The sequence below is a fragment of the Orcinus orca genome, chromosome 15 (assembly GCF_937001465.1).
Source record: "Orcinus orca chromosome 15, mOrcOrc1.1, whole genome shotgun sequence".
Taxonomy (NCBI): Eukaryota; Metazoa; Chordata; class Mammalia; order Artiodactyla; family Delphinidae; genus Orcinus; species Orcinus orca.
In genome coordinates this window covers 40127004-40148619 of record NC_064573.1, presented here as the reverse complement: position 1 = coordinate 40148619, position 21616 = coordinate 40127004, and the positions used below count along the sequence as shown (strand labels likewise).

Sequence of the window (21616 nt, the reverse complement as noted above, 5' to 3'; positions counted from 1 at the left end):
CAGATATCATTTCTGTGGCATGTGGTCCCCCAGCTTTAAGGATCTACCTAAATACATGGGAAATCCTCAGTAACTTTTTTAATGTAAAGAGAATAGCCCTTGATTGGCAGGATCACTTCACTATAGTAGTCTGAAGCTTAGGCCCTGGACTCGAATAGACTGATTTCAAATATGAGTTCCATCAAATCTTAGCAGCATAATCTTTGACAAACTACTAGACTTCTCTGAGCCTCTGTTCCCTCCGTACAACATATATCACAATACCTACCTCATGGAGGAGTTGTACTCACTGAGATATAGCTTTTAAAGAGCTTAACATAGTGGCAGACGCACTATCATTTTATTCTGAGCACACACTTTCATGCCTAGCACTATGCTCAGTGCTTTACAAGCAATTCAGTCCCTAGGAGTGACTATAATTATTATGTGAGTGTATGAGAGCCCCCGGGACTCAGAACTCGCTTGCTCGCTCTGATTGTGGAAATACGGCTGGGACTCAGCTTCGTACAATGACTTGATATACCTTCAGCTACACTGTCCCGTGAGACTTGATGGCTTCTCTGGCTCCAGCCAATGGCCATTTAGATGTCCCACATTACACTTCAAAGCTAATACACCTCTTATGGTCATCTGGATGCACGGTCCCGAGGACTTGTATCCACTTTAGTTCTACAGTCTTTTCCCACCCATGGAATAGTGCAGTTGATAGGAAACTCAACTCTGGCTGCTAAATTGAAAAAGCGATATATATCTCCTAAATGACCTATCGATTAGTAAAGAATACATTCTAGTTCAAGCACCACTGACCTCCTGTCTTGGTCCTCAGGTTAAGATTAAGCAAGTAAAAATTAAAGTGTAATTGTTATTATGAAATACATTTTTTGAGCTGTGAGGCCCTCTTGGTATAAAAGGGAGGATCTTATTGAGTGCGTTTTAGTCTGCCTCCCTTGGATTTGAGAATGCTACACCACATGTTCTCCTGATTCATGATAACTGCAGTGAAAAATTCCCAGGAGCTGTTTCTGAAAATATTCAGTCCAGTTATAACAAATCTAGTCCCAAAGGAGCAAGCCTTTTCCTTTCATAGCATTTTCTTTCTCTGAGCTCCAGCAATCTGATCATTTTTGTTCTGCACATTATTTAAACATCAGTAGGTAGTGCTTAGAAAAATATACTTTTCTAAAAGCCTAATGAAATGCCCTTGACATAAACCCAGATAAAAAGTGGTATTTGGTTCTTGTCCATAAACGCCAGAGATTTCAGTACTCTAAAAGTTCTTAGGCCCTTTTTCAATCTTCTGTTGCGAGTTTGGCAGTGAAAAGTTAAAACAGTTGTGGCCTCTGCTGCCTACTGCATCCTTACCTACCTAGCTGGCATCCCACAGAACTCTAAATATAAACCCGCCTGTCACTAAATCAGCAAATCAGACAAAATTCATTGAAGACCGGGTAGAACATTGTAGGAACTAGTAGCTTTTCATCTTTGCACCTAGTTCTACCCTACTGTAGTTTTTCTTGATGTAGCCAAGAAATACAGCTGAAATTGTAGAACAGTTCATCTGTTGAAATCTATTTGTTTGGACTTTCTGGCTACACTACAAGACCAGAAATTATCCCAAAGTATATGCATCTCTTCTGCAAGGGTCCTAGAGCTGATTTCAGCAGCTCAGAGTCAATTAGGCATCCACCAAGCAGAGCCCTACGTGACTAAAGGTTAAAAGGTGAAACACCAGAGACATGGACGACCCATCCTCTGCTCAAGAAGAGCCTTAGGCCTCTCTGAAGATAAATAGGCACTTACCAACACACTAACAAGAGTGAATAGAGTGAAAGCTGACTTATTGCTTTTCAACTAGCCACATTAGAAGAAACAGTACACAGAAAGGTTAGCACTCAAATTAGAGTCCACCAAAATCCCATTCTGGCCCATTGGGATCTTGGGTTGGTCCCTTTTCCATCCTTCTGGCCACACGGTACTCCACGTGCCTTGACCAGCCGCATCCTAACTTGAGAAATTGGAGGGTTGGAAGAACAAAGTGGATGTTTTTTTAATTAGCATGCCATTCTGATGGTGAGTCAGTGCTCTCATCTTCTTGTCCAAAGGTCAGCACCACTATTTCTGTTTACGTTGCTTTAACCCTCCAGATGCCTCAGGTACCCGCTAGGCAAGAGACTCAGCATGGAGGATTCTTGTCCTCTCTTCTTTCAGAAGGTGCAGTAGCCCACAGTGTCCCAGGACGTTCATTCCTGACTGTCAGAGGAAGAAAGTAGAGGGTGTGTATGTGTGTGTGTGTGTGTGTGTGTGTGTTGGGGGGGAAGGGGTGATTCTAAACTTCATAACCCTAATTTAGAGAGCAGTTACCATCTTTAAAAAAAATTACACATTGCTTATTCCCAGGCAAGCTATAGTCAGACAGATGAAAGTAACATGAGAACTGGTGATGAAGGACAGAGCTGCACCCACCCCTACAGAGGAGAAGACGGCAGCCTGGCAGCAGCCTCACCTCACAGAAGAGAGGACCCACTACACGCAGCAGCTCCCAACAGACCCCTGCCCCTAAAGACGTGTTCTGCCGGCTATAGCGCAGCTAACTTTTTGTTCTCAGATTTGTAGTTCATAGATGTGTGTTTTGAGAAGAAAAAAAAAAAAGACTTCTGTTCAAAGCTAACTTATCAGCTACATCTTCTGTAACATGTCTCATCCCTCAAAATAAAAACACAGGCTGAAATCCCACGCTGCTGTTGCTCACAATGGCAGTATTAACAAGCATCTTAAACCTTTGCACATGACATTGAACCTGGTCAGTTTACAAGGACAATATTAATACTGTTTATAGCTAGGAGTTTGATTTCTGAATTCTCTGAGATTTTAGCAAAACAATTGATTATATACACTGTACATTTTTTTTTTCCACAGCAGTTGGAGAAAAACAACCACTTGCAATTACTCACTAAGCCCGAAGGATTTGGTTCCCGAGGGTACAGACTCAGAGCCCTAAAGCCAAGAAGGGCCCTTGGCCTGCATGGTCTGCACTTGTCTCCAAGTCTCTGAGAGCAGAGGCTTGAACCAAACACACCAGGAGAATCCAGTCTTTAGGGCTTCTTTCCAACTTGGGGTTGTTTTCTTTCGAGATACTCTAACCAATCAGCCCTAGAGTTTAGTGTAAATACTTTTTTCCAAATAAAGATCATATTCCCCCCCAAAAAATAAAGGCAACATTCAAATTATATAGAATCTAGTTTTTAAAATCAGCACAGATCTTCTTAAAAACTGTGAACTCTGTTTTGAAATACTCGTTACTAAAGCTGTTTATAAACCACAGGTGCCATAAGTTCCCCCCAATGGACTCAAGTTATCTCTGCTCTTCCACGGGCTGGTTCCTCTCGGTTTAGCTTTAGGGAGCATGTTTCTAACAGCACCGCTCATCTGCAAGTTCCCCTATCGGGTCGTTTGGACGCCTTTCAGCTTTAAATGTACAGGCTTAAAGCGCGCTTGCAAACGTTCGCCCTCCTCTTCTTTCTGAATGTGTATTGCCTTAGCTGGCTACCTGGTGTTCTGCATGCAGCCTCCTCTGGTCACATGAGAGGAAACAGGCTCTTCTAAGTGGAGTTGGGATTTTGCACTCCGTGAAAAGCTAATGTGCAAAAGAACTGACAAGGAAGGGTGAATGAATGACTCTGTCGATGGTCCTTTCTGAGGGCCCTCTTTGGGGAGCACTAAAGACCTCCCTTAGGGATTCTGGGGAAATGAAAACATCATCTTCTACTCGTTTCAATATTTGATGAAAGAAACATCCTACAACATAGTAGATACGTTATCCTTAAATTGGCAGCTTCCCTGGATTCCTGTTTCTCCTTTAAGAGAAAGAAGAGAACATAATTTTAGAACAGTGGTTCTCACAGTGTGGTCCCTGGACCAGCAGCGTCAATATCACCTGGGAATTTATTAGAAATGCAGATGCTTAGGCTCTAACCCAGGCCTAAGGAATCAGACATTCTGGGGCTGGGGCCCAGTAATCTGTGTTTGAATAAACCGTCCAGGTGATTCTGATGCACGCCGAAGTTGGAGAACCACTGCTTTAGAATAAAGTTGTATAATAAAATCTCTGAAAAGGCCTTATTCAGGATAAGCAAGAGATTCTGAGTCAACCTCAAAGCTTCAGCTATTCGGTTTTGCTTCCAGGGCTGGCAAAAACCTGCCACCTCCCAGAGTCGGTAGTTGGTGGGTGCCCAGCTGAGAAGAGACATCCTGACATCTTCCAGCTTCCTCTCCAGAGAGTTCTAAGATGTTCATGCCTCTGCACTGGGTCAGAAACCATCTCCTTGGCTGCCCTGTGGAACAAAATCGCTTGCTTTGGGGATAGTAAAGCTCTTGGTTGGCATTAGCAAGGAGCCCAGTCTGCCCACTGATGTACTTAATCATATATCCCTCGGGAGAACCAGCCTGAAAAATGTCCCTGAGAACAGGCTGACACCAAAGGGACACAACTGCACAGTTCTCAGATTTCTTTGCACAGATGGATTTTATTGCGGATTTTGTTGGTATATCTTAATGTTCATCTCTTTTCCACTGCCCATCCTCTGTGAACCCGTGCCTCTCTAGATGGAGCAGGTGACCACTGGTGCCTCATACTCAGTACTTAAAACCACTACATCCCAGCTACCTACATGGCTGTCAGCTCTCAATCATAGCCGGGCAGTTCCCGAACTCAGAACCCTGACCCTGCAGGTGGTATTCAGCCGCCAACTGGACCGAGCTGACAGATGTTGTCATTTTGTGTTTCCATATCAAAACGTTTGTCTAAGATTTGAACTGTTCTGCCAATAACCTTCCCCCGTCATAGCATTCATTGCCAACTCCATCACACGGTTGTCGAAACCATCGTACAAAGCCATTGCAAGGACTCTGGAAACTGCTACCAATGACCAATTCCTGACTAACCAGCCACCTTTTCTTTCTCTTAGCTCCACGTCAGCACTGAGACCAGACTCAAGCACCCCTGTCCTGTAACCGAGACAAAATGGCGTGTGTTGTTCTGGGTTTTTGTGGTTTGCGGTGGGTTTCTTTCCTTGGCTCTCCAAATCTACTTTTGGGGCCTGTTCTAAGTGCAAACCCAGCAGGTGCCACCTGTCCTGTCCATTAGATCCAATTCCGTCTGGCGGGGGTTGTTTCTTTCTTGTTCCACGATGAATTGCACATCCACCTCCATTAGAGATGTTGGCCTATTAATGAGCACTGGTCTAACACAGCCAACCCTCCCCCACGGGGCCATGTCATGGAGGGAGGGAGGAGGGTGAAATCTACTGTAGGGGATTCAGGAATCAGTTGTGGTTGGTCAGGACGGAAGTCGGGGTAAATTTGGTTGGTCACAGGGAGATGTGCTGGAGATTGTGAAAAATGGATTCTCGAGTGATCTACTTTAAGGCAGGGAAGGTTCATTTGTAAGTAGTGATGTGAACTGAACTACATAAGAGTGTGGCCTTTGTTGTGATATACTATGTATTTTCTTATATGCATGAGCCAGACTGTTGCCTCATAATTTAGCACTAATGTCTGCTTTTATTTTGATCATCTTTGTGCACCCTTATTAGTTCTTGGCTGTTAACTGTAGGTAGACGTTGTAAATCCGGCAGCCTTTGGTCGCTGCGATCACCTTGGTTCAATTCCGCACAAGGAGCCACAAACAAGAACTCCACCGTGTCCTCAGAAGAAAGGGCATTTTTACCTTTGAACCAAAAAGAGGGGGAAAAAAATCAGAAGTATCACATCCTAAGGCTAATTAACTATAAGACATTTTTAATTATGACTACTGTAATTTGACACCATTTGAAATAACCAATTCAGAGACACTAAAGATTTCACAACATTCATTGGTATGTAACAAAACTACTATTGTATGGGTTTTTTGTATTGCTGTTAAGTATTGTTTTGTGTGTATGTGTGTGTGTTGGAACCTCCTGGGGACATGTTATATTTTGAAGTGATTAAACTATTTAATTGTGTGTCTATATTTTGGAATGGAATTATTTCTTCATTAAAAAATCTTTTTAAAAACACTATATCTTGTGTATTTTGTTCCTTTGTTTCAGTGAATTTCCTAAAGCAACATGAGGTTAGTCTGTTCTAAGGAGAAAGACCACAGGTCAGTATTTGCAGCATGAAGCATGGACCACGCATTGAGGATCAAGCAAATGAAGCCAAATACCTCACCTTTTCCTGCCTTTGGGGATGCAGGGTTTTTTTTAATGAGATACTATTCTGCTGCTCATGGAAAGCCTTGTTGTAATCAACATAAACAATCCATACACCCTTGCCTTTCTTCTCTTCCTCTTCTTCTTTCTTCTTTCTTTTCTCCCCCAAATTCCAAATACTAGGAAAAAATAACTAACATTTGTGTAATCCTTTACAACTTTAGAAAAAACTGCTTTATTTACATTTAATCCTCACAATATCCATTTGAGGAGTGCTTAGTCATCCAGAAGTATAACCTAGGGAGCTGCCTCTGTTCTGAAAAAATCTGCAGACAAGGCTGAGATGGGAAGAAGACTGGGCATGCCATCAAACAAGAAACAGAGGGAAAACAAGAAATTTCCCACTTCTGAGAAGATGGTGCACTTTTCAGAGGAGTTTCTGAAATTAGGCTTCTCCCTCTATCCAGAGCTATGAAGACTTCACCTCACCCCTGCTAGATCTGGCATTGGTCAAGACTAAGATTCATCCAAGGAGTTGTGCTCAATTCCTTGGCTTTGGTTTAAGTCCTACTGCTGTCTTCTGGTTGCCTTAGCAACACATATTATAGTTTGCGAATTTTTTGTTCTAAACATTATCTGAGCTAGTAAAGGAGAACTGGGAGGCAATGGAAAGATGAAAAGAGATTTTCAGTATCAATTTTTTTTCTAAGCCATCAGATCCTGAAGCAAGACTGTGATAGACACCAAGAACCAGCACAGCCCAAAACATTCCCCTAAGATTTCACTAGCATAGTCAGGAGTAATGGGGCAGGTCTGGTTGTCCAACACTGGAGCAGCTTACGGCAAGAACCTTTTCCTGGTTTGTAGCCAACTTGGGAACAATGGTCCTCTGAAAAACAAAATACTTTATACTCCTTTTGAAAATGCTGGCTTTCGGGCTTCCCTGGTGGCGCAGTGGTTGAGAGTCTGCCTGCCGATGCAGGGGAAGCGGGTTCGTGCCCCGGTCTGGGAAGATCCCACATGCCGCGGAGCGACTGGGCCCGTGAGCCATGACCGCTGAGCCTGCGCGTCGGAGCCTGTGCTCCGCAACGGGAGAGGCCACAACAGTGAGAGGCCCGCATATCGCAAAAAAAAAAAATGCTGGCTTTGGGGAGTTAGTGCAAGAGAAAAGAGTAATATTTCCCCTCTACTGCAAAGAGATCCGAGAAGCCTCTTTGTTGTAGAAGGATTCAAATATTTTAACAGGATAATAAGAAGAGTATAATTTTACCAGAAAACCTAAACGAAATCTAAGAAAAGATACTGAAACCGCATGTAAAACATAACTTCCTAATTCTTACTGTCCACTACAGACGAGCATACTTGTTCAACAGCAAAGACACGTTTTTCCAGCCATTGTACAGGGTACAGGACATTGTACAGTACTGTACAGTACAGGTACTGTACATTGTACAGTATGTACAGGGTCTCTGTACACACTGTAAACATTGAGTGGTGTAAGGGACAGTCTTCAATTTTTTTCTTTTTCTAAAAAAGCACAAAGTCAGGAGGTGGAGAAAAGGGAACCCTCATACACTGTTGGTGGGAATGTAAACTGGTGCAACCACTATGGAAAACATTAAGGAGGTTCCTTAAAAAACCAGAACTACCATATGACCAGCAATTCCACTCCTGGGCATATAGCTGAAAAAAAACAAAAACATTAATTTGAAAAGACACATGCACCCCAAAGTTCATAGCAATACTATTTACAATAGCCAAGATATGGAAGCAACCTGAGTGTCCATCAACAGATGAATGGATAAAGATGTGGTATATATCTCTATATATACAATGGAATACTACTCAGCCATAAAAAAGAATGAAATTTTGCCATTGGCAGCAACATGGATGGACTTGGCATTATGCCAAGAGAGATAAGTCAGACAAAGACAAATACTGTATGATATCACTTACATGTGGAACCTAGAAAATACAACAAACTAAAGAATATAACAAAAAAGAAGCAGACTCACAGATATAGAGAACAAACTAGTAGTTACCAGTGAGGAGTGGGGGGAGGGCAATGTGGAGGTGTGGGAGGTACAGACTTTTGGGTATAAAATAGGCTACAAGGTATACTGTGCAACACAGGGAATATAGCCAATGTTTTGTAATAACTGTAAATGGAGTATAACCTTTAAAAACAAATTTTTAAGGGCAAAGTTGTTTTACTTAGCATAAAGCTAAATTGCAAATCTGTGATGGTGAATAGTATAAAACTAACAGAATTTATTCCAACACTGTAGCCTCATCCTGGCCTGGCCTGATGAAAGGATTAAGCTTTGTAAATAATTGCTTGGTTACTTGTCTTACCAGACTCCACGCTGGTGGTGAGCAGGGTCCGCATTCATGTAGAACATCACCGAACCCAATGCCTCGTACAAAGTAGTTGAGCAATAAATATAGAAGATATTGAAAAATAAGGAAGACACACCATTCCTCAGGCTACTCTCCTAAATATCAGTAGTCACAGCCAGGACTTTTAATGGAAGCTTTGGAAGAGGTGAAAGTCTATCTGGAATAGACTCTGGTAAGCACCGGAAGTAGGAAGTTGCAGGGCACGCCTGTGCTCCACAGCCAGATGGAAGTGATGCTCGTTCTGAGAAGTGGAGACGCTGATTTGTATGTTGATCTCCGGGCTGCAAAAGGCCTGATAACAGAGCCAGGACTCCTCTCAGAAAGTGAGTCAGCAGTTTGCCTGAGACTGACCCAGTTTTGCACTGAAAGCCAAGAGTCCTGAGAAATGCCTCAGTCCCAGTCAAATCAGAGGGACTGATCACCCAAGAAAGCAAGCAAAGAGACACTCCAGCATCAGGCAGGAATAAGTCTCGGGTGAATTCTGCATCGTAAAGCAAGTAAGATATTCTCCTACAGTGGGACATTTAGAGAACAGAAAATGCTTATTCTACCATGAAGGTACCTTTCTAGTCAAAAGTTTAATGTTTAGCAGGACTGTATTCTGATGCCTGATGTCCCTCCAGAATGATATTAGCTGCAGAATTCACTAAAATGAGAACATCTGTGGGTTTGTTCACTTTGGGGGTTTCTGAAATGAGATGACCTATGGATAAGACTTGTTCAAACATCTAGATGCTAAGGAGAATCTGCAAAAATCAAGTTGAATTTTGGCATCGCTGATAGTGAGCTGCTCTTGTTTTTCTAAGGCACTGATTGACTTTGTGAATCCACATATTCTTGAGGCTACCTCAGAAATTTTGACCAGGCCATTAACTTGCCCTCCCATTTCTTTGAAGAGGGACATTTTTCAGTTCATCTAAGAGCAGAATCAAATTCTTTAGACATGAGATCAGAGGGAGGGGCCTAAGATAGCCCTGTTTTCGCCATTTCTTTGTTCTATCCTTTCTCTCCACTGTAATCTCAATGGGGTGTTGGAACAGACTCTGGAAATAACCATATAAGCTTGGACTCTACAGAGGAAACCTGCAATCTGCCTCTTAGAGATTTTTCCGTTTATTGAATCAAATACATTCTGTAAAAGCTTGTGTTCTCCATTTAGAAAGCACCACTTCATGATGTAAAAAATAACTAAATAAAAAATTTAAAAGATAAAAAGCACCACTTCATACGTATAACTGAATCACTTTGCTGTACGCCAGAAACTAACACAACATTATAAATCAACTGTAGTTCAGTTAAAAAATAATAGTAATAAATAATAATAAAAAGCACCGCCTCGATATTTCTGGAATAGCTACTAACATATAGTAGGATTTGTATATCATTATAGAACGTCCCTATCGTGCAATTTCCGGAAGAAACTTGTTCTAACATAATTTCTTCTTAATTCTCTAAATAATTGAAAGTTTGAAATACATAATAAGCAAATTCTGGTGACCCAAAGAAACTATAGAACACACCACAAATTACATGAAAGGTCCCCACCACTTCCTGGGAGAGATGCTTCAGCAGTTGCCTCAGGTTCACCTCTGACTGAACTTTCATCCTTACCAGAATTACTCATTCAGTTCAATAGTAATTGCCAATAAAGGAATCTGGGGCTGTAGACTTACACAAGTATAAATCAGTCATATCAGTTTTACTTAGCTTTATGTTGCAAGTAGTGTGTATTCTTTGAATGCAAAATATATATATATGTATATATATATTAAAAATCTTGATATTTTTGTATCAGTGGCAATATTCTCCTAATACATGTATCAATACATACCCATTCATTATAGCAACCAAAGGCCACTGTTACCACAGTGCTGACATGGGTGGGACCCACTGTTTTCCTTGTTCGTAAATCATCAACAGATCTGACCCTTTGGGGTTTTTCTGTTTTAATTCCACTCTTTTTGGCTAAAAGAGGGCATTTATAAATACAAGGATGAGGGCTTGACGTTTATATTTCAATGTTAGACTGGCAATTAGAAAATATTACTAAGATCTGTAAATTACCCACAGATTGACATGGGAGCTATTGCACTGGGGAAGGACAATATATGACAAGTCCTCCCTGACTGGAAGGCGATGGGAAAGCTTGAATTAAAACATGAGAAATGCCAGGAAAGAGGAAAAAATGTGTTGGAATAATCATGTTTATTCTCTCTGAAAACGTATATCCCTTGTGAATTATTTGTAACCGTAACCTAAATCCTTGTATTTCCCACGAATCAGCAGTTACTGAACAAACATAAGAGGATAAGTGATTAGCATTCCCCCTCTAGGAACATCTGCTTCCAAAGGAAGTTTGGCAGAATCTACAAGTGACGTCAGACTGGCAGGCACAAAGATTACAATCTGGTTAATCCTTGCCCTGGTATTCCTACCTCTGGGGGAGCCTGGTCTAAATCCACGAAAGCCAGAGTTTGAAATGGATTACTGTACATTCTCACCGGAAAACAAACAAAAGGTTGGAAGCCGGAAGTGCTCAGAACTAGCATTTATTTCACTGAGTCTCTTAAATATTTATACTCAACATCCCACAAAATATCCATTTGGAAAGATGTTTGGGAAAATAAAATAAAATTCCAAAGAGAAACATTTCCAGTCATGCTCTTTACCATCTACAAATATTTGCTGAATAACTCCCTTGAAGTGTGAGGAGCCACCAGACTCTTTATGCCCCAAAGCAGGTCCATGTTATTCACAGAATAGTTATACTTCAGACACCTAGTTGGCTAACTGGGATTTCACAGGATTCTACAGTCACCAGCTTCCACTGAGTCTTAACCAGAAATTTGGTTAAGAAAGGATTTTGAGTGAGCTACCTGGGCCAGGAATTCCAATAACCACTTTTGAATGAGATGACTCATTACCACCGTGAACATTTTTAATATGGATGGAAGGAGATAACATTTGGGTTTGGTTGTCACCTACAAAACAGTGGCTTAAGGAAAAGTAACTTTGAAATTAAGGTTTCACGGATAAGACAGACTTTACCCAAAGTTAATTCAAAACAGAATTAAGCAAAACGCTTCACTGAAGTCAAGTGAAAATCAGTCTTAAAGGCCAAAAACAAAGAGGGAGGAGGGGGCGGATAGAGAGGAATGCAGCCTGTGTCACTGCTGGGATCCACAGGAAGAAGTGATGATTCTCCCAGCATTTGTTCTTTTCCTAAGTCAGAACTGGGTGAGTTGAAGAACCAGGATCTACCTTACAGATCTTTCTCGGGATGACATGTAATCATTTTATTGTATTCCAACTGTTGAATCACTATGTTTTGGCTATCTGTCAACATTTCGTGAAGTCAGGTGATACACTGAAAAATAACGTGGTTCTGGGAATCAAGAGAACGGGATGGTAGGCTGGGGTATTTGATCCTATGCAGGTCACTTACCGTCTCATTCCCAACCAAATTCTCACTGAGGGTACGGATGCCTATTTTCATTTCTTTACAGATTTATTGTGTGATCAAATACAGTCATATTATAAAATATAAATATAATCATATAGTAATTTATAGCAATATGAATGAAAAGCATTATGAAAAAACACATCAGTTCCGGCAGTTTATCTTAATTTTTTACATTCTGAGAACTTACTGTGATCAATTCCCTTCACCTCTTCTAAGAAGTCAAGGGCACTGGTTCAATTCAACAAATGACGATATTCTTCAACTGATCACCGTAGAAAAACGGGTCTGTTCTGCAGACACCAATCAACAGGTAGCGTCCCTTGCCTACTGGCGAGTTCCCGGCCCCGCCCCCTCACTCTCCCTTCCAGTCCTCACTCAGTCAGGCAGTTAGGGTAAAGGTTACAGAATTGCAGCAGTTTCCTCTAACGTTCCAGATTAGGTTACCTTGGCTTCCCATAAACCGGGGAACCAATGTCACTGTTAACCAAGTAGCTGAAATATACTGCACAGTGATTACACTCCCCCTCCTCCTGTGATTTGACAGGAACTGCTCAACTAGAACAACAAAAAAAAGAGAGAGAGAGCGCACGCGAACACACAGGAAAATCTGACCCAATGGCAAAGGAATGTTGTCCCCCTCCTCCAAGTTAACACAAATGTGTATCTCGTTATGAAAGAATGGCCCGGAATGGTTAGCAGGTAAGGAGCCTGCTGACCTGTCACTCACCAGCCGTGAAGTTTCAACAGGAACTCAGAGGACATCTGAGTGGACATGATCGAGGGGTTTTTTGTTTTTGTTTTTTTCAGAGTGAGGTATTGAGGGCTGGCTCCCATTCCATGGCTACGGGCCTTCTTTAAACACAAACAGCGGCAAGAGCTGAGAACGACTGCCGTTCTTGAATGCCAAATAAACACAAAATGACAAGCACAGATTTTTGGCTTTCTATTAAAGTTTGGTTTTTTTCAACAGCCCTTTTTGTTGCCTCTGAAGACAATGGTCTCAGTGTTTCTGAGCCAGATCCTGGAACTCTGAGCAGAGCCCTCCTTGCCGCACCCCAACCCAGTTCACTCCGCAGGCAGGGCTGATGTCCCCTTTGGGTTTGACAGCGAGCCATCTCTCCCCTCCTGGCCCACTGCTGCAGAAGGATTTGTTTATTGAAACGAAAGAGGAGTGGTATCTGAAACTTGGATTTGCAGACCGAGGCCCAGGGTAGTTTGATGAGGGAGGTGCTCAGTGGTTTCTACTTGTTTGGGAAACAGTAGCTTAATCGTGAGTTCTGCAATGGACTCAGCTGGAGAGAGTTGAGGATTTATCCACTTCGTTAGTTCATTGCAGGTTTAACTTTTTTTTAACTGGTGTTCATCATTTTGCCTTTATGTCACTTAGGGGTAGCAATAGTTGACTTAAGTAGATGGAACCAGTGGGCTTATTACTCTCTTTCCCATCCAGCAGTTAAAACAACCTCCAACTTCTCTTCCATGGCTGAGTAAAAGCTTCAGGTATTTACACAGGTATGTATCTCAGTGCAGACATGTTGGCCACCCAAATAAGAAGCTGTCAAGTCATGTATGTCACCTCCTTCCCAAACATTGCCGTTTTCTGAGGCTCCACATCAGGATTTCAAAGTCATGTAGCAGAAACACTTGAATACTGAGGGCACTTATTTCTTACTCTTTCTTTATAATCTCACAAAGGATTCTCTTTGCTGATTTTTAACCTCAAAGGGGAGAACTGGATTCAAAATGGTCCACTAATATTTTACTTATTATTATTTCTATAACATAGTTAATTTCTCATTCTCATTATTTGCTTAGATAAGTTTAGCAAGTTATTAAGAGAAATGATTTCAGCATAAACACAGTGACACACGTTACAAGGTTTCTATCGCCTCCAAATCTGTGACAATGATAAAATAATAGACTCATAGACATAGAAAACACACTTATGGTTACCAAAGAGGAAATGGGGGGCAGAGGGATAAATTCGGTTGGGAGTAACAGGAAAAAGAAAGAATACAGGGCTTCCCTGGTGGCGCAGTGGTTGAGAGTCCGCCTGCCGATGCAGGGGACACAGGTTCGTGCCCCAGTCCGGGAAGATCCCACATGCCGCGGAGCGGCTGGGCCCGTGAGCCATGGCCGCTAAGCCTGCACGTCTGGAGCCTGTTGCTCCGCAACAGAAGAGGCCACAGCAGTGAGAGGCCCGCGTACCGCAAAAAAAAGAAAAAAAGAAATAATACAGTGTTTGTAAACCACTTGGTAGAGCTGGACATAGTATTGTCTTACTGAAGCTCAGAAAGAACACATTTATTCTTCTTCAAGTTCAAACAGCTATTTTGTGCCAAATTATAGCTCCTTCTCTTCCACAGTATGAGAATTGAGTCACCATAAGAATTATCTGAAGAGGTCATTCTCAGCATACCTTCTATTTAAGTATTCACTCATTCATTTATTCATTCACTGTTTTACTTTTTGCTTATTTATTCACTTATTTAGATGAGGAGCATTTTTTTTTCTCTCTTACTTGCACTATCAGTCTTGGAAAACTTGATAAAACAGTCTAACACTTAAAGTACAAGAAACAGTAATGCAGCCATTTCTCAAGGATGTTGTGAAGGACAGCTAACAAAAATTAATATGACACTTAGCAACCACATTGTTCTAAGCAATTTTACAGACATCCATAGCTTGTTTCAATGGAACATATCTGTCCTTCTCATGTTAATCTATTTCCAAATCAAATTTCACTAGCTCTAAAGAAGCTAAGTGCATTCTAAAGAAGGCACTCTTTATAATTCTACCAATTCATTCAGCATTTGCGGTAGAATCATAATAATTCATTCCACCTATGCAGAGTTCTGTGCATCAAAATTACATTGAATATTTTTTTAAAAAAGAACAGCATTCTGCATAACTAAAACTCAGTTCACTATATCCTTAAATGAAGGATTCATTAGGGAGATCGTTTACTATCAGAAGTTCTTAACGTCCATACATTAATTCATGAAGGCAAAGAGAGAAAATAGAAGCTGCTGTTATTAAAAGATACGCATTCTCTGTCTATACTTTCTATACCTTTTCTGTGCAAACCCAAACTAAACTCTGGATCTGATGGATTAAAAGAAAGCTGTAGTTTCTACAGGAATCTGATGAACTATGGACCGGAAGTTTCATAGACAACCAAATCCTTCTGCTGTGTATGCTTTACAAATACTCTATGCATTGTTCCCCAGACAGTGTTTTCTGAACAAAAGAAAACAGCAGGCCCCAAACCATAGCCATGAGCTCGGATTCCTCAGCTTTCAATGTGCTCAGAGGCCTGAGCAAGAGCAAGTGATTACTTGTAGATAAACTTCACGTTGTACAACACTCCAGTTTTCCAAACAAAATGTCAGGAGAGGATGAGAGAAAAAAAAATCGGAATGTTTGCTAGACTTGTCATCACCGGTGATACAGGTTTAATACATATTTGGGCCTAGAAAACTTTAATAAGTCAACAAAATTTTCCTTAGGCATGGCCTGTAATTAACAGGAGGGTGGGGTGACAACGCACAACTCAAGCCCTGACGTCAACAATCTGAAGGAGGAAAAAACTGATGAGACCATAATTTTCTTTTTTATTAGAATTCTTCTTTTCCTGAACATTTTCTTTCAGACTCAGCCTAATTTTGTTCACTTCTGGGACACTGACTTTTGCACTTACAAGAAAATATAAAAATGCAGGGACTTCCCTGGTGGTGCAGCGGTTGAGAGTCCGCCTGCCGATGCAGGGGACACGGGTTCGTGCCCCGGTCCGGGAAGATCCCACATGCCGCGATGCAGCTGGGCCCGTGAGCCATGGCCGCCGGGCCTGCGCGTCCGGAGCCTGTGCTCCGCAACGGGAGAGGCCACAGCAGTGAGAGGCCTGCGTACCGCAAAAAAAAAAAAAAAAAAAAAAAAATGCAAACAAAGAATAAAGGATACTTTTGAGGAGAACAGCATTCACTTAGGATTTCTAGAAATATCACTGAAGTATCATTTTGAGGTGAAAAAATACCCTAGAAAGTCAACATGTAGCTCTTCCAAAATCGTTCCCACAGATCTAATGTGTAAATCCAGTTTATTTGTGTTGTTTGTATGAATAATGTTCATGCAAAAAAGGAAAATCAGAGCCCTATACAACTAACCTCTTTTTTCCCACAATAACCTAAATTCTAGTAAAATTAAACTTGACTGTAAATAGTTTCAAAAACCAAGGGAGGGGAAGAGTGGTGATGAACACAAACTTCCCAAAGTTCCCTGCTGCGCACTTGTATCTGATGCCACCAACAGTTTCCTATTGTCTTTCTTCCTTTCTTTTCTTAGAAACTCTCTTTAGAAATCCCTACATGTCCCATCCCCTCACGCCCCCTTGGTCTATGCGCCCAACTTGTAGGTACCATCAGTACCATCATCTTTGAAGTGAGCCTCTGCTTTTGCTCTGGACTGCTGTGTCAGGTACTACCGGTTAATGAGTTTTTTTAGGCAAAAATCTGGGAGAAACTGAGAGCTTTGATTTTTTTTTTCTTTAGTTAAATAAGACAAAATTTTTCTCTCGGGATAGCCATATAAGAGACTTAAACTGATTAAGACTATGCTCTTTTTTTTTCGTTTTAAGACTATGCTCTTTTAATTACATTTCCTTCCCTAAACACCATCCCCAGCAAAACACTCTCAAATCTTAATCTCAAAATCTCTTGTGTTCCCTAACCTAGCAGGTTGTAGTCTTGTTCCCAGAGGGGAGGTTCTCGTCTCGGGGCAGAAAGGATTCAGAGATGAGATGGGGAGGCCAAGAAAGTAAAGTGAAGATTTAAGCAATACTACACTCAAGGGGAGAGCAGGCAGTCTCAGGTGAGTAGCTGCGCTGAGTTTCTTTGGCAAGCCAGTTATGTGGGGTGTAGAAATGAAGGGGCAGAATATTCATCAGGGAGGGAGGGTTTGGGATCCTATTCCCTGATTTTCATCCCAGCTCCACCTTCCTGTGGGGAAGAGGGATTTTTGTCCTTATTTAGTCTTGATGGGAAGTGTCATGGCATTGGTGCATGATGGGAACTTCTTACCTGTGAGGCTAATTTTATTTAATGAGAGCATAATGAGCAAAAAGTTACATTCAGATGCTGGAGATTCCCACCTTTTCCCACCTTTTCTTTGTCTTCCTCCAGGACACTTATCAACCCAAAACGTGTGGTTTCCTGTCAGTCTAGAGGTTCCTGCTTTTCTTTGTCTGCCCAGGGACACTTGCTGTTTACAAGATGCGTGGTTTCCTGCCATCTGGCCGGTACCCCCACTTTCTCTGCTCATATCTAACTACCTGCCTCCTTTAACATTCCCCCCAACCTCAAGAAGTCTGGACCCTTAAAATCTTCTAAGGGGCAAAGGGTCAACAGTCCATCTACTGTAACTGCTTCAAGGTGAGCATGGGCATTGTCCCTACCAGTGGGTCCAGATCTCCTTGCTAGCTGTCAGAGATAGGGGTCTTGGGGTTGTTTATAGTGGTGGAGATGGAGAGTGGAGGGTACAAGAAAGCAGCAACCTTCTCCAGTGGGTGTTGATGGCCCCCCTCTTCAAGTGGGGTGGGTTGAAATCCCAGGCGTAGTATCATCTGAAGTTGGAGTTTTGGGGGTTTTTTTGTTGTGTTGTGTTTTTGTTTTTGTTTTTGAAGTCATGGGTTTTTTTTTCCCTTGGCACCTCAGGTTTTGATACAGCAGATCTAACAGGCAGAAATTGGAGTATACCTGACTATATTCATGTTTTGCTGTTAACCCCATCTTGTCCCCCAAGGAGGCAGGGAGCCCTGAAAGACTTAGGTCTTCTGGAGAGGCGTGGCTACAGGGGCAGATCCAACAGTCATATGAGTCAGTAACTTTAGCACTGGTGTTCATGTTGTTGGATAGCAGATATCTGTAAGCTGGAGCTGTAACAATGTGAATAACCAGGAGGACCGTTAGGGTGGGTGTGGTTAAAGGAGACATGACTTCACGAGATGCAAAAGAACAGAGAAATGAAGAGTTTACTGGAAACAGAGGGTATTGACGCTTGGAAGGGAAATTATTAGCCTCCTTTAAGATGATTTTTCTTTTTTTTTTTTTTTAGGAGGTCCCATGCAGGCTCCCTAAGACAGGACTGGTTCCAGGCATCCCTGTCCACCTGGTCCCATCGACCCTAGTCATGGTGGGGGTCAGCTAGTCCCCCATGGGGCAGTCCTGCTGGCCCCCGCTCTCTATCCTGGCATCTGCGGTACCTAGGATGAGTGACTTTCCTGAAGCCTTCTCTGCAGGTTCTATGGCCACCAATGAATCCCTGTGTTCCCAGGTATGTTCCCCTGCAGCAGACATCCTCATGGTTCCAGAACCTATTAAGTCCCAGCTTTTTTCTCTAAAAGAGTATTAAGTTTCTGAACACAGGCACTGCCCATTAAGGGAAATAGTTTGTGAAAAAGCCTCTCTTTTTCCTTCCCTTTTCTGGGTGGTGCCCCCTCGCCCAGTGCCTCCTTCCCCCTACCCTTTCACATACCCACTCGTCCAGTGGTTGGCGGGGCCAAGGGTTGGTGGGAGAGGATACGGCACCGTGTCTGCACTTGGTGGGTACAAAGGGCCCAGCGACTCTGCAACGACACTGCCAATCGAATGACCCAGGCAGGCAAGCACTGCTAACGCGGGTCGCTGCCCTGACATGAATCCCCGGCTACCCAACCCTGACAGCGCAAGGCGAGGGAGGACGCTCAGTAGAACGTGGAGGGGGCGGGCCAAATGCTGGGCGGCGAAGAATGGCAGCTCTGACGCGGTCCCACCGCTATGGGCCCCGAAGGCGCGGCCTGGGACTGTGCCCCTTCCCAACACGTGGGATCCGCACACAGACCACCCAAGGCGAGAGGGAGCACCTGAAGGGGCCGCAGTGGCCACAGCCATCTAGAACTCTCTCTAGGTAAGGCTACATTTTATATTTCCATACAATTGGATGTGATGACAGTTAATTAAATGCTGGGTAGGGCAAACCTAGAGGGCAAAGCTCCTATGGTTCGGATCCCCAGCTGCCTGTAAGAATGGCTGGAAACTTGTCCTGACATGGCCTTGAACATATGTAACAGTGACAAGAGGAAAACCTAGCGGTGAGGTTGGAAGATGCCTGGCAGGTTTCTTTTTCCCCACTTCCGGCAAAGTAAGGCCGAAAGTAAGAGTGGAAAGTAAGAGTGAGAGAGGACCAAGAAAGCATAGGAGAGACAGAGCGAGGGTCACGGGAAGTCAGGCAGCACCTCCCAAGTGCCAGGGAGGACAGAGGCTGAGGCTTACTGAATTCTCCTGGCTACTGCTCGCCAAAGATGCTCCTGGAGGGTAGGTTCTTGTCTCTTGTCACGGAAAGAATTCAGAGACAGAGAAGTCAAGAAAGTGAAGCAAGGGGCTTCCCTGGTGGCGCAGTGGTTGAGAGTCCGCCTGCCGATGCAGGGGACATGGGTTCGTGCCCTGGTCTGGGAAGATCCCACATGCCGGGGAGCGGCTGGGCCCGTGAGCCATGGCCGCTGAGCCTGCGCGTCCGGAGCCTGTGCTCCGCAAAGGGAGAGGCCACAGTGGTGAGAGGCCCGCGTACCGCAAAAAAAAAAAAAAAAAGAAAAGAAAAGAAAGTGAAGCAAGGATTTATTTAAGCAATAGTCTCTCACAAAGGATGAGCAGGCAGTCTCAGGTGAGTAGCTGCGCTGAGTTTCTTTGGCAGGCCAGTTATGTGGGGTGTAGAAATGAAGGGGCAGAATATCCACTGGGGAGGGAGGGTTTGGGCTTCGTATTCCCTGATTTTCATTCCAGCTCCATCTTCCCAAGGAGAGGAGGGCTTTTCGTCCTGATTTAGTCTTGATGGGAAGCGTCATGGCGCTCGTGCATTATGGGAACTTCTTATCTGCAAGGCTAATTTTTTTTAATTTAATTTAATTTATTTATTTATACAGCAGGTTCTGATTAGTTATCTATTTTATACATATTAGTGTATATATGTGAATCCCAGTCTCCCAGTTCATCCCACCGCAACCCACCTCACCCCACCCCTTACCCCCCACCACCACTTTCCCCCCTTGGCATCCATACGTATGTTCTCTACATCTGTGTCCCTATTTCTGCTTCTGCAAGGCTAATTTTATTGTAATGAGAGCATAATGAGCAAAAGGTTACATTCAGATGCAAGAGATTCCCACCTTTTCCCACCTTTCTTTGCTTCTAGGACACTTACCATCCCACAATGTGTGGTTTCCTGTCAGTCTGGAGGTTCCTGCTTTTCTTTAACTGCCCAAGGACCCCCCCACTGTTTATAAGAGATGTGGTTTCCTTCCACCTGGCCAGTGCCCCCCTTTCTCTGCTCATATCTTACTACCTGCCTGTTTTAACAGTCTCTCTATTGCAGAGAGATTCTTACACCCTAGTTTCCTAGGACTTCTTCATGTGCAGAAAGCATTCCTTTGATCAGAATTTGGGTTCAGCTACCAGCTGGCTCCACATTCCCAAATCCCTGGTGCTTTGCTTTACAGCTGCCCAAGCTGGTCCCACTGCCTAGAGTAAGAAGCAAAAAGCAGATTCTGGCCCTGTTTGCAGCAGGGAGAGTGTTTTCTGGCATCTCACACTGGAACCTTGAAAGCATCTCTCTACAGGGAAATATACCTACACACACAATAAACTAAGACTTGAAATGTTTAAAGAGAATTGGGAACTCTAAGGGTTTTTTTTAAAGAAAATAGTGTTCCCCAAAATAGGCAACAGTCAACTTTGGTAATTAAGCAATGGCTTAGGTCTTGACTCTGCTCTTCTTATTCAGTGTCCTCCTCTGAGCACTTGTTTTGTACAGTTAACGTCAATGCTGATCTTTGATCTTAGCTTCCTTCTAAACTTTCCTGGACCCTCTCTAACTTGCCCTGTCCCTTTAGTCCCAACAAACTCTCCTGCCTCCATGCTACCACTTCTAACCTCACAGACACCCAAATATACCAGAACCCAATATGCTCTGCCTCAGTGTCCCTCCACCCCTGGGGGGGCGGGGAGTGTTGTGTGATACATACTGCCCATCAATCATGACCCTTCCGGGTGCAAGAAGACCTTGCCTCATACAACAAAGAGAAGATGTGCTTTTGCACTTAGAAGAACCTATAACCACAGAGGAGTGACTAGTCCAGGAGGAACAGCCAGCCTGCCTCTGTATAGTAATGAACAAGAACATTTCTGGAAGTTGCCCCAGGCACTGCATTGGCTTTTCTGCCTCACCCTATACACCCACCCATTCTCTGTGCTGTTACGAGCACCAATGGTCACCAAATTTACCCTGGAAAACCCACTGAGAGGTTTTTCAAGTTAAAAGGAAAAACTCCAAATTCATTTTCTGGAAACACGTTCAAGATAGAAACAGTTCTGTGCTGTGTACAAGAGAGCTGCAAACTGTCGATATGGACAGAGAACGGCCAACAGGAAAAGTATTTTTAAAAAATGACAAACCACTTGTGGAAGTTTTGGCATCATTTCCTCCAATGACTGATAATTATTTAAGAAGAAAATACTAGAAATAGTACTAACCAAAA

General features: G+C 43.0%; 1 protein-coding gene and 1 long non-coding RNA gene across 23 annotated transcripts in view; one reads left to right on the top strand and one right to left on the bottom strand.

The window, feature by feature from the left end:
- The window catches only part of DTNA (dystrobrevin alpha), a 390891-nt gene extending 384832 nt beyond the window's left edge, over positions 1-6059 (top strand). For 14 of the 22 annotated variants that reach the window (XM_033435230.2, XM_049697959.1, XM_049697970.1 and 11 more), the window contains one exon: positions 2398-6059. Coding sequence is in view for 8 of the 22 variants with exons in the window: in XM_033435206.2 (XP_033291097.1) it covers positions 4965-5105 (141 nt within the window). In the remaining 14 variants the exon portion in view is untranslated. The remainder of the gene's footprint in view (positions 1-2397) is intronic. The other 8 variants (XM_033435206.2, XM_049697961.1, XM_049697960.1 and 5 more) reach the window with 1 other exon arrangement.
- LOC125961250 (uncharacterized) lies at positions 5599-12418 on the bottom strand. The gene is made up of 3 exons (XR_007471688.1): positions 12238-12418; positions 11027-11087; positions 5599-5725 (listed from the first exon to the last, which is right to left on the bottom strand). It is a non-coding gene; the product is annotated as an uncharacterized LOC125961250 (long non-coding RNA).
- Positions 12419-21616: the final 9198 nt, after the last annotated feature.